We start from the raw sequence: 16,645 nt of genomic DNA, 5'->3' as shown, positions 1-16,645 counted from the left end.
CCAAAGTGGTGGGATTACAGGTGTGAGTCACTGCACCCAACCTAATTTTCTTTCTTTCTTTCTTTCTTTTTTGGGACAGAGTTTCACTCTTGCTGCCCTGATTGGACTGCAATGGCATCATCTTGCCTCTCTGCAACCCCTGCTTCCCAGGTTCAAGCGATTATCCTGCCTCAGCCTCCCAAGTAGCTGGGGTTACAGGCATGTGCCGTCAGGCCTAGCAATTTTTTTTTAAAGTAGAGATGGGGTTTCACCATGTTGGTCAGGCTGGTCTCCAACTCCTGACCTCACGTGATCCTCCAGCTTCAGCCTCCCAAAGTGCTGGGATTAACAGGCGTGAGCCACCACACCTGGCCCAGTTCTCCTTTCAAATGAGGGAAGACGTATGTGTTTATTCCTGATTCAGGATAAGTGTAGGGCACCCTCCACCCACTTGTAGTTTTTGTTTTTTAAAAGTTTTTTTTTTTTTTTTGAGACCAGTTCTTGCTTTGTCATTCAGGCTGGAGTGCTGTGGTGTGATCTCAGCTCACACAGCCTTGACTTCGCAGGCTCAGGTGATCCTCCCACCTCAGTCTCCATGGTAGCTGGAACCACAGACACATGCTACCACACACCCAGGTTATTTTTTGTAGAGATGGGGTCTTACTTACCTTGTTGCCCAGGCTGGTCTCAAAACTTCTGAACTCAGGTGATGAATCCACCCCGGCCTCCCAAAGTGCTGGGATTACAGGTGTGAGTCACCATACCTGGCCCCCCCATTTGTAGTTGTGTTTTGTTTTTTTGTTTGGACAGAGTTTTTGCTCTTGTTGTCCAGACTGGAGTGCAATGGCTTGATCTCGTGAACCCCAATCCTATTTCAGATAGCCCCAATCCTATTTCAGACAGCCCCTTTATGATTCTCAAATTAGTGCTGTGTAAATGGGTATTTTAAGAATCAGGCCGGTTGGGAGGCCGAGGCGGGCGGATCACGAGGTCAGGAGATCGAGACCATCCTGGCTAACACGGTGAAACCCCGTCTCTACTAAAAATACAAAAAATTAGCCGGGCGTGGTAGCGGGCGCCTGTAGTCCCAGCTACTCGGGAGGCTGAGGCAGGAGAATGGCGTGAACCCGGGAGGCGGAGCTTGCAGTGAGCCGAGATCGCGCCACTGCACTCCAGCCTGGGCGACAGAGCGAGACTCCGTCTCAAAAAAAAAAAAAAAAAAAAAAAAAAAAAAAAAAAAGAATCAGGCCGGGCGCGGTGGCTCATGCCTGTAATCCCAACACTTTGGGAGGCCGAGGAGGGCGGATCACGAGGTCAGGAGATCCAGATCTTCCTGGCTAACACAGTGAAACCCCGTCTCTGCTAAAAATACAAAAAATTAGCAGGATGAGGTGGCGGGAGCCTGTAGTCCCAGCTACTTGGGAGGCTGAGGCAGGAGAATGGCGTGAACCCGGGAGGCGGAGCCTGCAGTGAGCAAAGATCACGCCACTGCACTCCAGCCTGGGCAACAGAACAGAGTGAGACTCCATCTCAAAAAAAAAAAAAAAAAAAAAAAAAAGAATCTGCCGGGTGCAGTGGCTCATGCCTGTAATCCCAGCGCACTTTGGGAGGCCAAGGCGGCAGATCTCCTGAGGTCAGGAATTCGAGACCAGCCTGACCAACATGGCGAAACCCCATCTCTACTTAAAAAAAAGATACAAAAATTAGCCAGGTACGGTGACATGCGCCTGTAATCCCAGGTACTCAGGGGGCTGAGGCAGGAGAATCGCTTGAACACCCAGGAGGCAGAGCTTGCAGTGAGCCGAAATCACACCATTGCACTCCAGCCTGGGTGACAGAGCAAGACTCCATCTCAAAAAAAAAAAAAAAAAAAGAGTCTCACTCTGTAACCCAGGCTGGAGTGCAGTGGCGCATTCTCGGGTCACTGCAACCTCCTCGCCTCCTGGGTTCAAGCCATTCTCCTGCCTCAGCCTCCCAAGTAGCTGGGATTACAGGCACCCGCCACGGTGCCCAGCTAATTTTTGTATTTTTAGTAGAGACAGGGTTTCACCATGTTGGCCAGGCTAGTCTGGAACTCCTGACCACAAGTGACCTGCCCGCCTTGGCCTCCAAAAGTGCTGGGATTACATGTGTGAGCCACCGTGCCCAGCTGACATTGGCACTATCAAATGAAGTGTGGCTTCATGTGAATGAGCACCTGAGGCACAGAAAAGCCCCAACAGCACATTTTATTCAGCTTCAGAATACAAAATGGGAAAAGAGCATATGCTGAAGGTGAAGTTAAAATATCAACAAGCAAGTGGCTCCAATTCCAGCACTCTGGGAGGCTGAGGAGGGAAGACTGCTTGAGCCCAAGAGTTTGAGACAAAATAAGCCTTAGCAACATTGTTAGACCCCCGTCTCTAAAAAAAATTAAGTTAGCTGGGTGTGGCGGTGCACACCTGTAGTCCCAACTACTGGGGGACCAAGGCAGGAGGATGGCTTGATCCCGAGTTTGAGGCTGCAGACAGTGATGACACCACTGCACTCCAGCCTGGGCAAAGTAGTCAGACAGTGTCTCAGAAAAGAAGAAATATTCCCGGAAAACCGCAAGTTCAAAGGTATACCAAGATCGGGTGCAGCAGCTCACACCTGTAAACCCAGCACTTTGGGAGAAAGATCACTTGAGCCCAGGAGTTCAAGACCAACCTGGACAACACGGTAAGACCCCGTCTCCATTTAAAAGAAAAGAAAAAAAAAAAAAAAAAAGGCCGGGCGTGGTGGCTCACACCTGTAATCCTAGCACTTTGGAAGGCCGAGGTGGGATGATTGCCTGAGCAAAACGGCGAAACCCCATTTCTACTAAAATACAAAAAATTAGCTGGGCATAGCGGCACATGCCTGTAGTCCCAGCTACTTGGGAGTCTGAGAGAGGAGAATCGCTTGAACCTAGGAGGCAGAGATTGCAGTGAGCCAAGATCGCGCCACTGCACTGCAGCCTGGGCAACACAAGGAGACTCCGCCTCAAGAAAAAAAAAACATTTACAAAGGTATACCGAGGAAGCAGGGAAGCAGCCTCATTCTAGAATCTATCATTGCCGGCTGGGGCAGTAGCTCACGCCTGTAATCCCAGCACTCTAAGGAGTCTGAGGCGCGTGGATCATGAGGTCAGGAGTTCAAGACCAGCCTGGCCTGGCCAAGATGGTGAAACCCCATCGCTACTAAAAATACATAAAATTAGGCTAGATGCAGTGGCTCACACCTGTAATCCCAGCACTTTCTGAGGCCGAGGCGGGTGATCACCTGAAGTCGGGAGTTTGAGACCAGCCTGACCAACATGGAGAAACCCCATCTCTACTAATTAGCCGGGCATGGTGGCGCATGTCTGTGATCCCAGCTACCCGGGAGGCTGAGGCAGGAGAATTGCTTGAACACAGGAGGCGGAGGTTGCGGTGAGCCGAGACCGTGACATTGCACTTCAGCCTGGGCAACAAGAGAGAAACTCTGTCTCAAAAAAAAAAAAAAAAAAAAAAAAAAAAACCCAAAACTATAATTGCCGATCCACACAGTAAATAGTAAAAAGTTCAATACACTATTTCCATAGCAAAATATGCTCACTAGAGTATTTTTTGAGCTCACGTAAATATGATCTTAGGTGTTTAACAGCGAGTTGGTTCTGAACAGTTGATACTTACAAAGGTTTTTTTTTTTCCCTGAAGAGAGACAATCGCTAACCACAAGACCCAAAAATGATACAGCTTGTAGAAGATTTTTAAACCGAGAAAATCCAATTAGTCAGGAGAATCTTAATTTAGCAATAAAACACTGGCTTGCACTCAAGAAATTTTTCACTTCCAGTTTCTACTGCCTTCTAGTTAAAGTCTAACTGAACACAGGAAGAAAAATTAAAAATCCAGTTGCCAGGTTACAGTGCACAGGAAATCAATACTGAACAAAGGCCACCCACCATCAGATACTCTTCAAGTTATAGCAATTAACAATATATGTTCACTACGACAATTTGTTTTGCAGGCTAAAGATGGACAATTTTATTTTGGAGATTCGTTCCTACACAGCTGAATGACAGGAAGATTTTTACCAAAATCAGAGATGCAAGTTTCTGAACAACTTCCTAATTATATACAAGACATTAGACAGGAAAAACAACAACTTCAAACATCTCTAAAATAAATAAAACATTTTACTTTTTCTCTATTTTTAATCGGTCGAACGACAATGATTCAAAAAGAAAATGCGAAGTAGCACCCTCTGGCAAGGTTAAGCGGAAAATCTTAAGTGGGGGAAGGTCCTAAAAATCCCAGCCTTCTCCAAGATAGGTCCGAAATTAAGAGCTTTTATGTAAACTATGAGACAAACTTTTATAACTTAGGATTTAAAGAAATGTAACTACGAAATCGCTGAAGAGCAAATGAGTAAATCAAATGAGAAAACACACTCCCAAGCCTTTAAGGCACCCAGCATAAATCTCTCTCTCCCCAGAGCTGGAAAAAAATTTATTAGCCAGGCATGGTGGTGCTTGCCTGCAGTCCCAGCTACTCGGGAGACTGAGGCAAGGTGGATCGCTTGAGCCCGGGAGGTAGAGGTTGCAGCTGCACTCCAGCCTGGGTGACAGAGGAAGACCCTGTCTCCAAAAAACACACTTTTAAAACAAGTTATCAACAAAATAAACCCTTATCAGCCAGATTCTTCTTAAGACTGGATGACGACCCATTAAAGGCTTCTTCCACTTCAAATAACTGACTTACAACTTTCATTTTAAAATTTCATTTTAGTCTTTAGCTTGTTAAGAGTCCCTGAAGAATGTACTAAACGGCATATATTATTTTTAAAAGAATATTTTAGCTGGTCTCTTCAAAACACTTGTTTCCCCCAGCCCAACACTCTTCAAGTGGCATCGAATCACTCGTTTTGAAGGTAGCATTTTTTTCTTTTCTTTTCTTTTTTTTTTTGAGACAGTCTCGCTGTGTCGCCCAGGCTGGAGTACAGTGGCGCGATCGCCGCTCACTGCAAGCTCCGCCTTCCGGGTTCAAGCCATTCTCCTGCCTTAGCCTCCCAAGTAGCTGGGACCACAGGCGCCGCCACCACACCCGGCTAATTTTTTGTATTTTTAGTAGAGATGGGGTTTCACCGTGTTAGCCAGGATGGTCTCGATCTCCTGACCTCGTGATCCACCCGCCTCGGCCTCCCAAAGTGCTGGGATTACAGGAGAGAGCCACCCCGCCCGGCATGAAGGTAGCATTTTTATTTTTTAACTAGAGAGGCTACTTTTTGGAATAGTATCTCTACTGCTACACTTACTTTTTTTTTTTTTTTGACACGGAGTCTCCCTCTATTGCCCAGGCTGGAGTACAACGGCGCAATCTCTGCTCACTGAAACCTTCACCTCCTGCGTTCAAGCGATTCTCCTGCCTCAGCCTCCGGAGTAGCTGGGACTACAGGCATGCACCACCACACCCGGCTAGTTTTTGTATTTTTAGTAGAAACGGGGTTTCACCACATTGGCCAGGCTGGTCTCTACCTCGTGTTCCGCCTGCCTCGGCCTCCCAAGTATAGGGATTACAGGCGTGAGCCACCGCGCCTGGCCTTACACTTACTTTTCACCCAAGTTTTTAAATCTACTTTCCTAATAGCCGTTCCGTACCTATTTAAATATCTCATGTGGCCTCCATCAAGTGCTTCTACTTCAAGCCAATTTTAAACATATTTTTCGCGAAAAGATATGTTGTTTGGCTCTATTATTAAAAGCTGCTTAATGCCTCATCTGACAAAAAATTTCCCCTTTCAGATTTTCACTGATGTCCCTTCTACATTACTTAGGAGAGCTTTCAAATAGAAAAGCAAAAACTATTTTATATACATTCAAATTTATTTATTTATTTAGAGACGGGGTTTCACTCTTGTTGCCCAGGCTGGAGTGGCAATGGCACGATCTCGGCTCACCGCAACCTCCACCTCCCAGGTTCAAGCGATTCTCCTACCTCAGCCTCCCGAGTAGCTGGGATTACAGGCATGTGCCACCACGCCCGGCTAATTTTTTTGTATTTTTGCAGCGACGCGGTTTCTCCATGTTGGTCAGTCTGGTCTCAAACTCCCGACCTCAGGTGATCCGCCCGCCTCGGCCTCTCAGAGTGCTGGGATTACAGGTGTGAGCCACCGCGCCCAGCCTAATTCAAATTTTTAAAAACCCCGATTACGTATCATTTTCGGGGAGGGGGCTCCTTCAAAAATTCTAACATGCTGTGCTCTAGAAGCTTGTTCCCAGTGATAAACTCGCTTCAGCCTCACGCATCCCTTTAGATTTCTAGCCAATATACTCAGCCTCAGTATCATGACTTGAATCAAGCAAATCCTTATTACTTTTCCAAAGACATAAAGTCACTCCCCTCTTCTCTCTTCTGAATGGAGTCTAAAACAAAAGAAAAAAAGGTTCCACCTTAATTGTTCTCCATACCTTTTAGGACGTAGTTAGTACCTTGAAAAATAACCTCTCGTCAAAAAAAAAAAAAAAAAAAAAAAACCTGTAAAACCGGCAGTTCCCCCTGTACGCGGCAGTGCCAAGAATTCTTACTCGGTTAAAATCGCCAAGGCTTTCCTTTATCATCGTAAAATGAAGATTGCCATAGAATCTGTATTCACCTCCACACAAATTTAAGATCTTTAGGACAACTGTAGGTTAATTAAATGCCTACTACATACCTATTTCATCCTACACTGTAACAGGATAGTGAAACCTCACCTCAAGTTGAACATGGGACACAGAAAACGTCCGTATCTTTCCAAAGTCGACACGTGCGGAACTACCTGCTCAATGGTAACTCCTCCTCGCTGCCAGGGAAGCGGCTGAGTTTTGGCAACCTCCCGTGTTTTCAAGAGACTGGAGTTAGGAGGCGGACTGGAAGTACCCACACTCAAGAAACCCAGACACTGGAGAGGGAAGTATGTTGCGGCGTGGGCATGGCTTCCTTCTAGTTGCCCAGCAGTACCTGCAGCTCACGGCGAGGTCCGCGTGGGGCTCTCCCAGGAGCTCCGCCAGGCACCTGGCGGCACCCACCACAGGTGCACTCGACTCAGGGCCTGGCCCCGGGACCACAAAGCAACAGAACCGGAGCGCCCAAGCAGCCGAGAGGCGACCCACGAAGGTTCACGCTTCAGGGCGCCGCATGGCGAGCAGCTACCGGGAGCTTAAGGCCTAGGGTGAAGTTACCGAAAGAGGCGAGTAGCCCAGACAGCCAAAGGGGTAAAAGTAGGATTTCCGGCATGGGGAAGCCAAGGAACGGTTCAGGGGTGGGGGAAGCAGACATCTGGAGGAAAAATGTCCTCCACCCGCCAACGGTAACCGGAACAAGGATCCTGGACCTCCCGCCCCCAGGCAGGAACGACTGCCACCACCGATGCGAGAAAGGCTAGGGGGCCGCTTCCAGGGAGCCCCCAACGCGGCCTCGGCCTCACTCGGCGACCTTCCCTCGGCGGGGTGTCGCACTCACATTGTGAACGGGGCAGGGGGACGGGCGAACTGGTGGGCGGGCCTCTCTGGCGGCGGCTGCTGCTGGGGAGTCGACTTCTCTCCAGTGGCGACTCCGCTTTTTCTCTCCGGTCGCGGCCTCTTCTCGCTTCCCTCAGGCGACGGCGGCAGCGGCGGGCTCGACCTCGGGCCCCAGAATGCACCGCGCGGAAAGAGCGGCTCCTCCGGTCGGGGAGAAGAGGAAAGTGTAGGAAAAGGGGCGCGAGGACGGAGAATGAACGTGCGTACGTGCAAACGAGGGGTGGTGAGGCCGGGCGGCGGCTGGTGACGCAGCAAAATGCCCGGGCCCTGCCGCCGCGCGTGCGCAGTCCTTGTTTTCGGGCTCCGGCGCGGCTTTCTAGAGATATCTACGGAAAGGGCGGGGCCTCCCAGCTCCTTCGCGATCCTTCCTGGCGCCGGCCCCGCCCTTCGTCCGCCACCCCACCCCCACCCCGCCCCCAGCTAGTCCCTACGCGTTCCCGCCTCTCCTCCCGCTCTGTCCTCTCGCGTTAGAAAACCGTTAGTGGCCCAACTGCCCTGCCATGCGCCTTCGGCGATTTCTCTGAGAAACGGTTCCGTTGGCAGTGGGAGGCAAGGCTGAGGCGGAGGGACACGGAGTCGGGATCCTGGAGAACTGAAATGGCGCGTTGGTTACTCTTGAGGGAGTAAATCAGCTCACTGAGTCATTCCACCACAAAAACCTGTAAAAAGCCTGTGCTGTAGAAAAGGGCTCACTTCAGAATCAAGGGCCTGGGTCCACCTCGCCATTTTTCTGAAGGTTGGAGGCTCTGTCCAGGGACAGCGGAAATTCGAGGTTCTTGGCGGCTGAGGAGCGTTTGCCAATTGGGGCGGGCTTTTGCCCCTACCTTGAGACCTTAGTGCTGTAGATGAGCCAGGAAGGGTATTTGAGGGGAGAGTCTAGGTTTCTGGGAATGGAGAGAGTAGGACATTGTGTGTTTCCACGCACATCGTTTGGGGGAGAAGGGGTTCCCCGCCGCTTTGTGCAACATATTAGTAGGGTGTAGTAGGGGATAGCAACCAAGAGACCCAAAACAGTCCTGCTTAAGAAGCCGCTTAACGGTGGATTGGGGAAAAATACTCTAGTGCGCTGCATTTTGAACAGGAAGGAGGTTTAACGAAAGTGCTATAAAACCTTTCTGAAGAACGGGGCTTCATAATAAGCAATAAGGTATTTAGTGTCTGTGTTGTGCAGGACAGGTAGTGGGAGCTACGAAACCTGGACCCTAGCTCAAATGCCATTAAAAAGGGAAATTGGGCGGGGCGCCCGTGGCTCACGTCTATAATCCCAGTACTTTGGGAAGTTCGGTGGGCGGATCACCTGAGGTCAGGAGTTCAGGACCAGCCCACCCAACATGGTGAAACCCCATCTCTACTAAAAATACTAATTAGCAGGGCGTGGTGGCACTTGCCTGTAATTCCAAATACTAGCTAGTATGAGGCGGGAGGATAGCTCGAACCCCGAACCCGGGAGGCGGAGGTTGCAGTGAGCACTCCAACCTGGGCGACAGAGTGAGACCCTGTGTCAAAAAAAAAAAAAAAAAAGGGAAGGGGCCGGGCGCGGTGGCTCATGCCTGTAATCCCAGCACTTTGGGAGGCAGAGGCGGGCGGATCACGAGGTCAGGAGATTGAGACCATCCTGGCTAACATGGTGAAACCCCGTCTCTACTAAAAATAAAAAAAATCAGCCGGGTGTGGTGGCACACGCCTCTAGTCCCAGCTACTCGGGAGAGTGAGACAGGAGAATCACTTGAACCCGGGAGGCGGAGGTTGCAGTGAGCCGAGATCGCGCCACTGCACTTCAGCCTGGGCGACAGAGCGAGTCTGGGTCTCAAAAAAAAAAAAAAAAAAAAAGGAAGTTGACTTGGCGCACTGGTTCACGCCTGTAATCCCAACACTTTGGGAGGCCGAGGCCAGTGGATTACTGGATATCAGGAGTTCAAGACCAGCTTGGCCAACATGGTGAAACCCCCGTGCCTACTAAAAATACAAAATATTTGGCCAGGAGCAGTAGCTGACGCCTGTAATCCCAATACTTTGGGAGGCCGAGGCGGGCGGATCACGAGGTCAGGAGTTCAAGACCAGACTGGCCAACATGGTGAAACCCCATCTCTACTAAAAATACAAAAATTAGCCGGGTATGGTGGCAGGCGCTGGTAATCCCAGCTTCTCGGGAGGTTGAGGCAGGAGAATTGCTTGAACCCGGGAGGCGGAGGTTGCAGTGAGCCGATCTTGCCACTGCACTCCAGCCTGGGTGACAGAGCAAGACTCCGTGTGGGGGTGGAGGGGGGGGAATTAACAGGTCGTGGTGGTGGGAGCCTGTAATCCTAGCTACTCCTATGGCTGAGACAGGAGAATCGCCTGAACCCGGGAGGTGGAGATTGCAGTGAGCCAAGAAACTGCCATTGCACTCCAGCCTGGGCAACAGAGGGAGACTTTGTCTCACAAAAAAAAAAAAAAAAAAAAAAATTAAGCAGGGCGCCATGGCTCACGCCTGTAATCCCAACACATTGGGAGGCCAAGGCAGGCGGATCACGAGGTCAAGAGAGAGACCATCCTGGCCAACATGGTGAAACCCCGTCTCTACTAAAAATACAAAAATTAGCTGGGCATGGTGGCGTGCCTATAGTCCCAGCTGCTCTGGAGGCCGAGGCAGGAGAATTGCTTGAACTGGGGAGGCTGAGGTTGTAGTGAGCCGAGATCGCGCCACTGCACTCCAACCTGGGCGACAGAGCGAGACTGCATCTCTAAATAAATTAATTAATTAAATAAAGTGAAAACTGTAACTGTTACATCAGATGAAAACTGACAGGGGGGCTGGATTTGGTATGCAGGCTGTAGTTTGCCGGTCTCTAGCCTAAGTAGTCCAGAGTGTAAGGGAATAATTCAAGATACGTTCAAGAAGGTAGGTCATAGCCCAGCGCGGTGGCGCATCCCTGTAATCCAGCACTTTGAGAGGCTGATGCAGGCAGATCACTTGAGGCCAGGAGTTCGAAACCAGCCTGGCCAACATGGTGAAACCGCATCTCTACTAAAAATACAAAAATTAGCTGGGCATGGTGTGCCTATAATCCCAGCTACTCAGGGGTCTTAGGTGGGAGAATCTCTTGAACCCAGAAGACGCAGGTTGTAGCGAGTCTAGATTGTACCACTGTACTCCAGCTTGGTGACAGTGAGACTCTGTGTAAAAAAAAAAAAAAAAGAAAGAAAAGAAAAAATAGGTCACAACCAAATAGTGGTGGCACTGAATGTCAGGCTAAAATTTTTTTTGTGTGTGTTTTTGAGACAGGGTCTCACTCTAACTCAGGCTGGAGTGCAGTAGTGGTATCACAGGTCACTGCAGTCTTGACTTCTGGGTCCAATTGATCCTCCTGTAAGGACTGAATTTAAATATATGTCCAGAGTCACAAATTGCAAAAGAGAACTTTATAGACTGACTTGAGCAACTAAAAAAATTGTTAATTGAAGGTGAGAACAATCCTATTTTATAAGGGGGCTTTCTAATAAGATAACAACTTAGAAGTTGTTAATTTTGTATTAGGAAGTCAAAGGGAAAGGGTGCAAAATGGTAAAAATGTCTCCTGGAGGCCGGGCGCGGTGGCTCACGCCTGTAATCCCAGCATTTTGGGAGGCCGAGGCGGGCGAATCACCTGAGGTTGGGAGTTCGAGACCAGCCTGACCAACATGGAGAAACCCCATCTCTACTAAAAAACACAAAATTAGCCGGGCGTGGGGGCGCATGCCTGTAATCCCAGCTACCAGGGAGGCTGAGGCAGGAGAATTGCTTGAACCCGGGAGGTGGAGGTTGCAGTGAGCCGAGATCATGCCATTGCACTACAGCCTGGGCGACAAGAGTGAAACTCTGTCTCAAAAAAAGAAAAGTCTCCTGGGTATAGGGAATAAAAATTGGGCCGGGCGCGGTGTCTCATGCCTGTTATCCCAGCACTTTGGGAGGCCAAGGCAGGTGGATCACCTGAGGTCAGGAGCTCAAGACCAGCCTGGCCAACATGGCAAAACCCCATCTCTACTAAAAATACAAAAATTAGCTGGGCGTGGTGGCAGGCGCCTGTAATCCCAGCTACTTGGGAGGCTGAGGTAGAAGAATTGCTTGAACCTGGGCGGCAGAGGTTGCAGTGAGCCGAGATCATGCCATTGCACTCCAGCCTGGGTGACAAGAGCAAAACTCCATCTCAAAAAAAAAAAAAAAAAAAAAAAAAAAAAAAAGACGGGGCGCGCGTGGCTCACGCCTGTAATCCCAGCACTTTGGGAGGCTGAGATGGGTGGATCATGAGGTCAGGAGTTCAAGACCAGCCTGGCCAAGATGGTGAAACCCTGTCTCTACTAAAAATACAAAAATTAGCCAGGCTTGGTGGTGGGTGCTTGTAATCCCAGCTACTTGGGAGGCTGTGGCAGAACCTGTGAGGTGGAGGTGGCAGTGAGCCGAGATCTCCCCACTGCACTCCAGCCTGGGTGACGAGACTCTGTCTCAAAAAAAAAAAAAAAAAAAAAATGGCCATAAACCTTAAAAGTGATATTATGACCCAGCTTAATATAAACATTACTAGTAGCCACCTGTAGTCCCAGCTACTTGAGAGGCTGAGGTGGGAGGATTGCTTAAGCCCAAGAGTTCAAGTCCAGCCTGGGCAACGTAGGGAGACCCTGTCTTTGAAAAAATAAATTTTTTTTTTTTTTTAGATGGAGTCTCACTCTGTCGCCCAGTCTGGAATGCAGTGGCACGATCTCTTTTTAGTAGAGACAGGGTTTCACCATGTTCACCAGGCTGGTCTTGAACTCCTGACCTCAGGTGATCTGCCTGCCTCGGCCTCCTAAAGTGCTGGGATTACAGACGTGAGCCACTGCGCCCGGCAAATAAAATCATTTTTAAAATTACTTATGTTTTAGGCCAAGCATGGTGGCTCATGCCTGTAATGCCAACATTTTGGGAGGCCAAGGTGGGAGGATGTCTTGAGGCCAGGAGTTCAAAACCTGCCTGGGTGGCCATGAGCAGTGATTCACACCTGTAATCCCAGCACTTTGGGAGGCTGAGGCAGGTAGATCATCTGAGGTCAGGAGTCAAGACCAGCCTGGCCAACATGGTGAAACCTCATATTTACTAAAAATACAAAAATTAGCTGGGTGTGGTGGTACATGCCTGCAGTCCCAGCTATTTGGGAGGCTGAGGCAGGAGAATGGCTTGCACCCAGGAGGCAGAGGTTGCAGTGAGCTAAGAATGCACCACTGCACTCGCCACTGCACTCCAGCCGGAATGACAGAGCGAGACTCTGTCTCAAAACAGAAACAGGCCAGGTGTGGTGGCTCATGCCTGTAATCCCAACACTTTGGGAGGCCGAGGCGGGTGGATCACGAGGTCAGGAGATTGAGACCATCCTGGCTAACATGGTGAAACCCCGTCTCTACTAAGAATACAAAAAATTAGCCAGGCGTGGTGGCTTCGCCTGTAGTCCCAACTGCTCGGGAGGCTGAGGCAGGAGAATGGTGTAGACCCAGGAGACGGAGCTTGCAGTGAGCCGAGATCACGCCACTGCACTTCAGCCTGGGCGACAGAGCGAGACTCCGTCTCAAAACAAAACAAAACAAAAAACAGAAACAAAAACAAAAACCTGGCCGGGCATGGTGGCTCCTGCCTGTAATTCCAGCACTTTGGGAGGCCAAGGTGGGCAGATCACCTGAAGTCAGGAGTTCGAGACCAGCCTGGCCAACATGGTGAAACCCTGTCTCTACTAAAAATACAAAAATTAGCTGGGCGTGGTGGCAGGCGCCTGTAATTCCAGCTACTTGGGAGGCTGAGGCAGGAGAATCACTTGAACCTGGGAGGTGGAGGTTGCAGTGAGCCAAGATGGCACCACTGCACTCCAGCCTAGGCGACAAAGCGAGACTTCCTCTCAAAAACAAAACAAAAAAGGAAAAACAAAAACCTGCCTGGGCAACGTAGCCAGACCCTGTCTCTGAAAAAAAAAAAATTCTCTGATGCCATTATTACCTTCTCAACAATGTAGAAGCATAGCCTACTGGGGCCGGAGGCAGTGGCTCAGACCTATAATCCCACCACTTTGGGAGGCCAAGGCGGGCGGATCACCTGAGGTCAGGAGTTTGAGACCAGCCTGGCCAACATGGTGAAACCCCGTCTTTACTAAAAATACAAAATTAGCCAGGCATGGTAGTGTGCGCCTGTAATCCCAGCTACTTGGGCGGCTGAGGCAGGAGAATCGCTGGAACCCAGGAGGTGGAGGATGCAGTGAGCCGAGATCATGCCATTGCACTCTAGCCTGGGCAACAAGAGCGCAACTCTGTCTCAAAAACAAAAACAAAAACAAAAAACATAGCCTATTCATTTGGTTTGGAAAGAGTTTTAAAAAGAGTAGTGTATTTTGTGCTGAGTAGTTTTCTCATATCTTTTTCTTTTTTTTTTTTTATTTGGTTATTTTTGAGACAATATCTGTCTGTCGCCCAAGCCAGAGTACAGGGGCACGATCATGGCTCACTGCAGCCTCTACCTTCCGGGCTCAAGTGATCTTCCTACTTCAGCCTCTTGAGTTGCTTGGGCTACAGCAGTGAGCCATCGTGCCTGACTGAGTTTTCTCATATTCTGAGGTTTGTTGTTGTTGTTGTTGTTGTTGTTATGGTTGTTGTTCAAACAAAATGTCTCAGATATTTATTACTGAACCAGCCTACTAGTGCAAAGCATATCAACAAAGAGAAAAAACATTTTCCAAGAAAACATAGCCGACCGTCCAGATATTTTCAGCTTGATGTGGGAAGATCATAGTGACCTTGATACAGCAAAAATGTGTGCCATCTCATGTGCAATTCCTTATATTCCTTAGTTCTTCTCTAATGTCTTCTGTTGGAGTAGTACCTGATTTTATTGTAAGTTTTCTTCCAAATCCACTGGGGAATGAGATGATTTTGCTTTTGTTTCTTGGCCAGGAATCACTTGATTCTTAAAGTCTCTTGAGAAGATATGGCCAGAAACAGAGTCAACCACACACACTATAATGGCAGAGAAAAGACAGGGGAGCTCATATTCTGAGTTTTGGTTTGGTGCTACCCGTGTGTCTTGGGCCAGCATCAACATGAAAATCTTTACAGGAAAGAAGAGCCTTTTAAAAGCTATTTACCCAGCTGGGCGCGGTGGCTTACGCCTGTAATCCCAGCACTTTGGGAGGCCGAGGCGGGCAGATCATGAGGTCAGGAGATCGAGACCATCCTGGCTAACACAGTGAAACCCCGTCTCTACTAAAAATACAAAAAATTAGCCGGGCGTGGTGGCGGGCGCCTGTAGTCCCAGCTACTCAGGAGGCTGAGGCGGGAGAATGGCGTGAACCCCGGGGGCAGAGCCTGCAGTGAACTGAGAACGCGCCACTGCACTCCAGCCTGGGCGGCAGCGAGACTCCATCTCAAAAAAAAAAAAAAAAAAAGCTATTTATTTACCCGCTGGGCGCTGTAATCCCAGCACTTTGGGAGACCGAGGCGGGTGGATCACAAGGTCAGGAGTTCAAGACCAGCCTGGCCAATATGGTAAAACCCCATCTCTACTAAAAATACAAAAATTAGCCAGGCGTGGTGGTGCGTGCCTGTAGTCCCAGCTACTCAGGAGGCAGAGGCAGGAGAACCACTTGAACCCGGGAGGCGGAGGTTGCAGTGAGCCGAGATAGCACCACTGCACTCCAGCCTGGGCAACAGAGTGAGAGTCCGTCTCAAAAAAAAAAGGTCAGAAGGTATTTACCTGTAAAAATGACATGCATTGAATGAAGTATTTTTAAAATGGTGGCCTGGCGCAGTGGCTGAAGCCTGTAATCCCAGCACTTTGGGAGGCTGAGGCGGGTGGATTACAAGGTCAGGAGATCGAGACCATCCTGGCTAACATGGTGAAACCCCATCTCTACTAAAAATACAAGAAATTAGCTGGGCGTGGTGGCCCGTGCCTGTAGTCCCAGCTACTCGGGAGGCTGAGGCAGGAGAGTCACTTGAACCCAGGAGGTGGAGTTGCAGTGAGCCAAGATTGCACCACTGCACTCCAGCCTGGGCAACACAGCGAGACTCTGTCTCAAAAAATAAGTAAATAATATAAAAAATAAAAATATAAATGGCCTTCTGCTGGGCACGGTGGCTTATGCCTGTAAACCCGGGACTTTGGGAGGCTGAGGTGGGTGGATCACTTGAGGTCAGGAGTTTGAGACAGCCTGGCCAACATGGCAAAACCTGTCTTTCCTAAAAATACAAAAATTAGGCCCGGCGCAGTGGCTCACACCTGTAATCGCAGCACTTTGGGAGGCCAAGGCAGGTGGATCATGAGGTCAGGAGTTCAAGACCAGCCTGCGCAAGATGGTGAAACCTCACCTGTACTAAAAATACAAAAATTAGCTGGGTGCGGTGGCAGGTGCCTGGAATCCCAGCTACTCAGGAGGCTGAGACAGGAGAATTGCTTGGACCCAGGCAGCAGAGGTTGCAGTGAGCCGAGATCACACGATTGCACTCCAGCCTAGGTGATAGAGGAGTAAAACTCCATCTCAAAAAAAAAATTTAAAAAATTAGCTGGGCATGGTGATACATGCCTGTAGTTCCAGCTACTTGGGAGGCTAAGGCAGGAGAATTACTTGAACCTGGGAGGTGTAGGTTGCAGTGAGCTGAGATCGTGCCGTTGCACTGTCAGCCTGGGCAACAGAGCAGGACTCTGTCTCCAAAAAAAAAAAAAAAAAAAGATCTTCTACCCCACGTCTCCAACCTCCAGGCTGTGGCAATCCCCAGGCTGTGGATAGGTACTGGTCCATGGCCTATTAGGAAAGCAGCCACACAGCAAGAGATGAGCGCTCCATGAGCCAGCATTACTGCCTGAGCTCTACCTCCTGTCAGATCAGTGATGGCATTAGATTATCATAGATGTGCGAACCCTATTGTGAACTGCACATTCGAGGGATCTAGGTTGTGCTCGCCTTATGAGAATCTTTTTTTTTTTTTTTTGATACAGGATCTCTGTCACCCAGGGTGGAGCGCAGTGGCGAGATCTTGGCTCACTGCAACCTCCGCCTCCTGGGTTCAAGCGATTCCCCTGCCTCAGCCTCCTGAGTAGCTGGGATTACAGGTGCTTGCCACCATGCCCGGCTAATTTTTTATTTATTTTTTTTT

The 16,645-nt window shown here is 49.3% G+C and overlaps 1 protein-coding gene across 11 annotated transcripts in view; it reads right to left on the bottom strand.

The window, feature by feature from the left end:
- The window catches only part of PTGES3 (prostaglandin E synthase 3), a 28,959-nt gene extending 16,956 nt beyond the window's left edge, over positions 1-12,003 (bottom strand). For 5 of the 11 annotated variants that reach the window (XM_008978559.4, XM_034935630.3, XM_008978561.4 and 2 more), the window contains exon 1: positions 6,716-12,003. In XM_008978559.4, coding sequence (XP_008976807.2) covers positions 6,716-6,729 — 14 coding nt within the window. In that variant the 5' untranslated portion in view covers positions 6,730-12,003. The remainder of the gene's footprint in view (positions 1-6,715) is intronic. The other 6 variants (XM_003824906.6, XM_057299423.2, XM_008978562.5 and 3 more) reach the window with 2 other exon arrangements.
- Positions 12,004-16,645: the final 4,642 nt, after the last annotated feature.

Source organism: Pan paniscus, chromosome 10, assembly GCF_029289425.2.
Source record: "Pan paniscus chromosome 10, NHGRI_mPanPan1-v2.0_pri, whole genome shotgun sequence".
Classification (NCBI taxonomy): Eukaryota; Metazoa; Chordata; class Mammalia; order Primates; family Hominidae; genus Pan; species Pan paniscus.
This window is presented reverse-complemented; position numbering and strand designations above follow the sequence as displayed.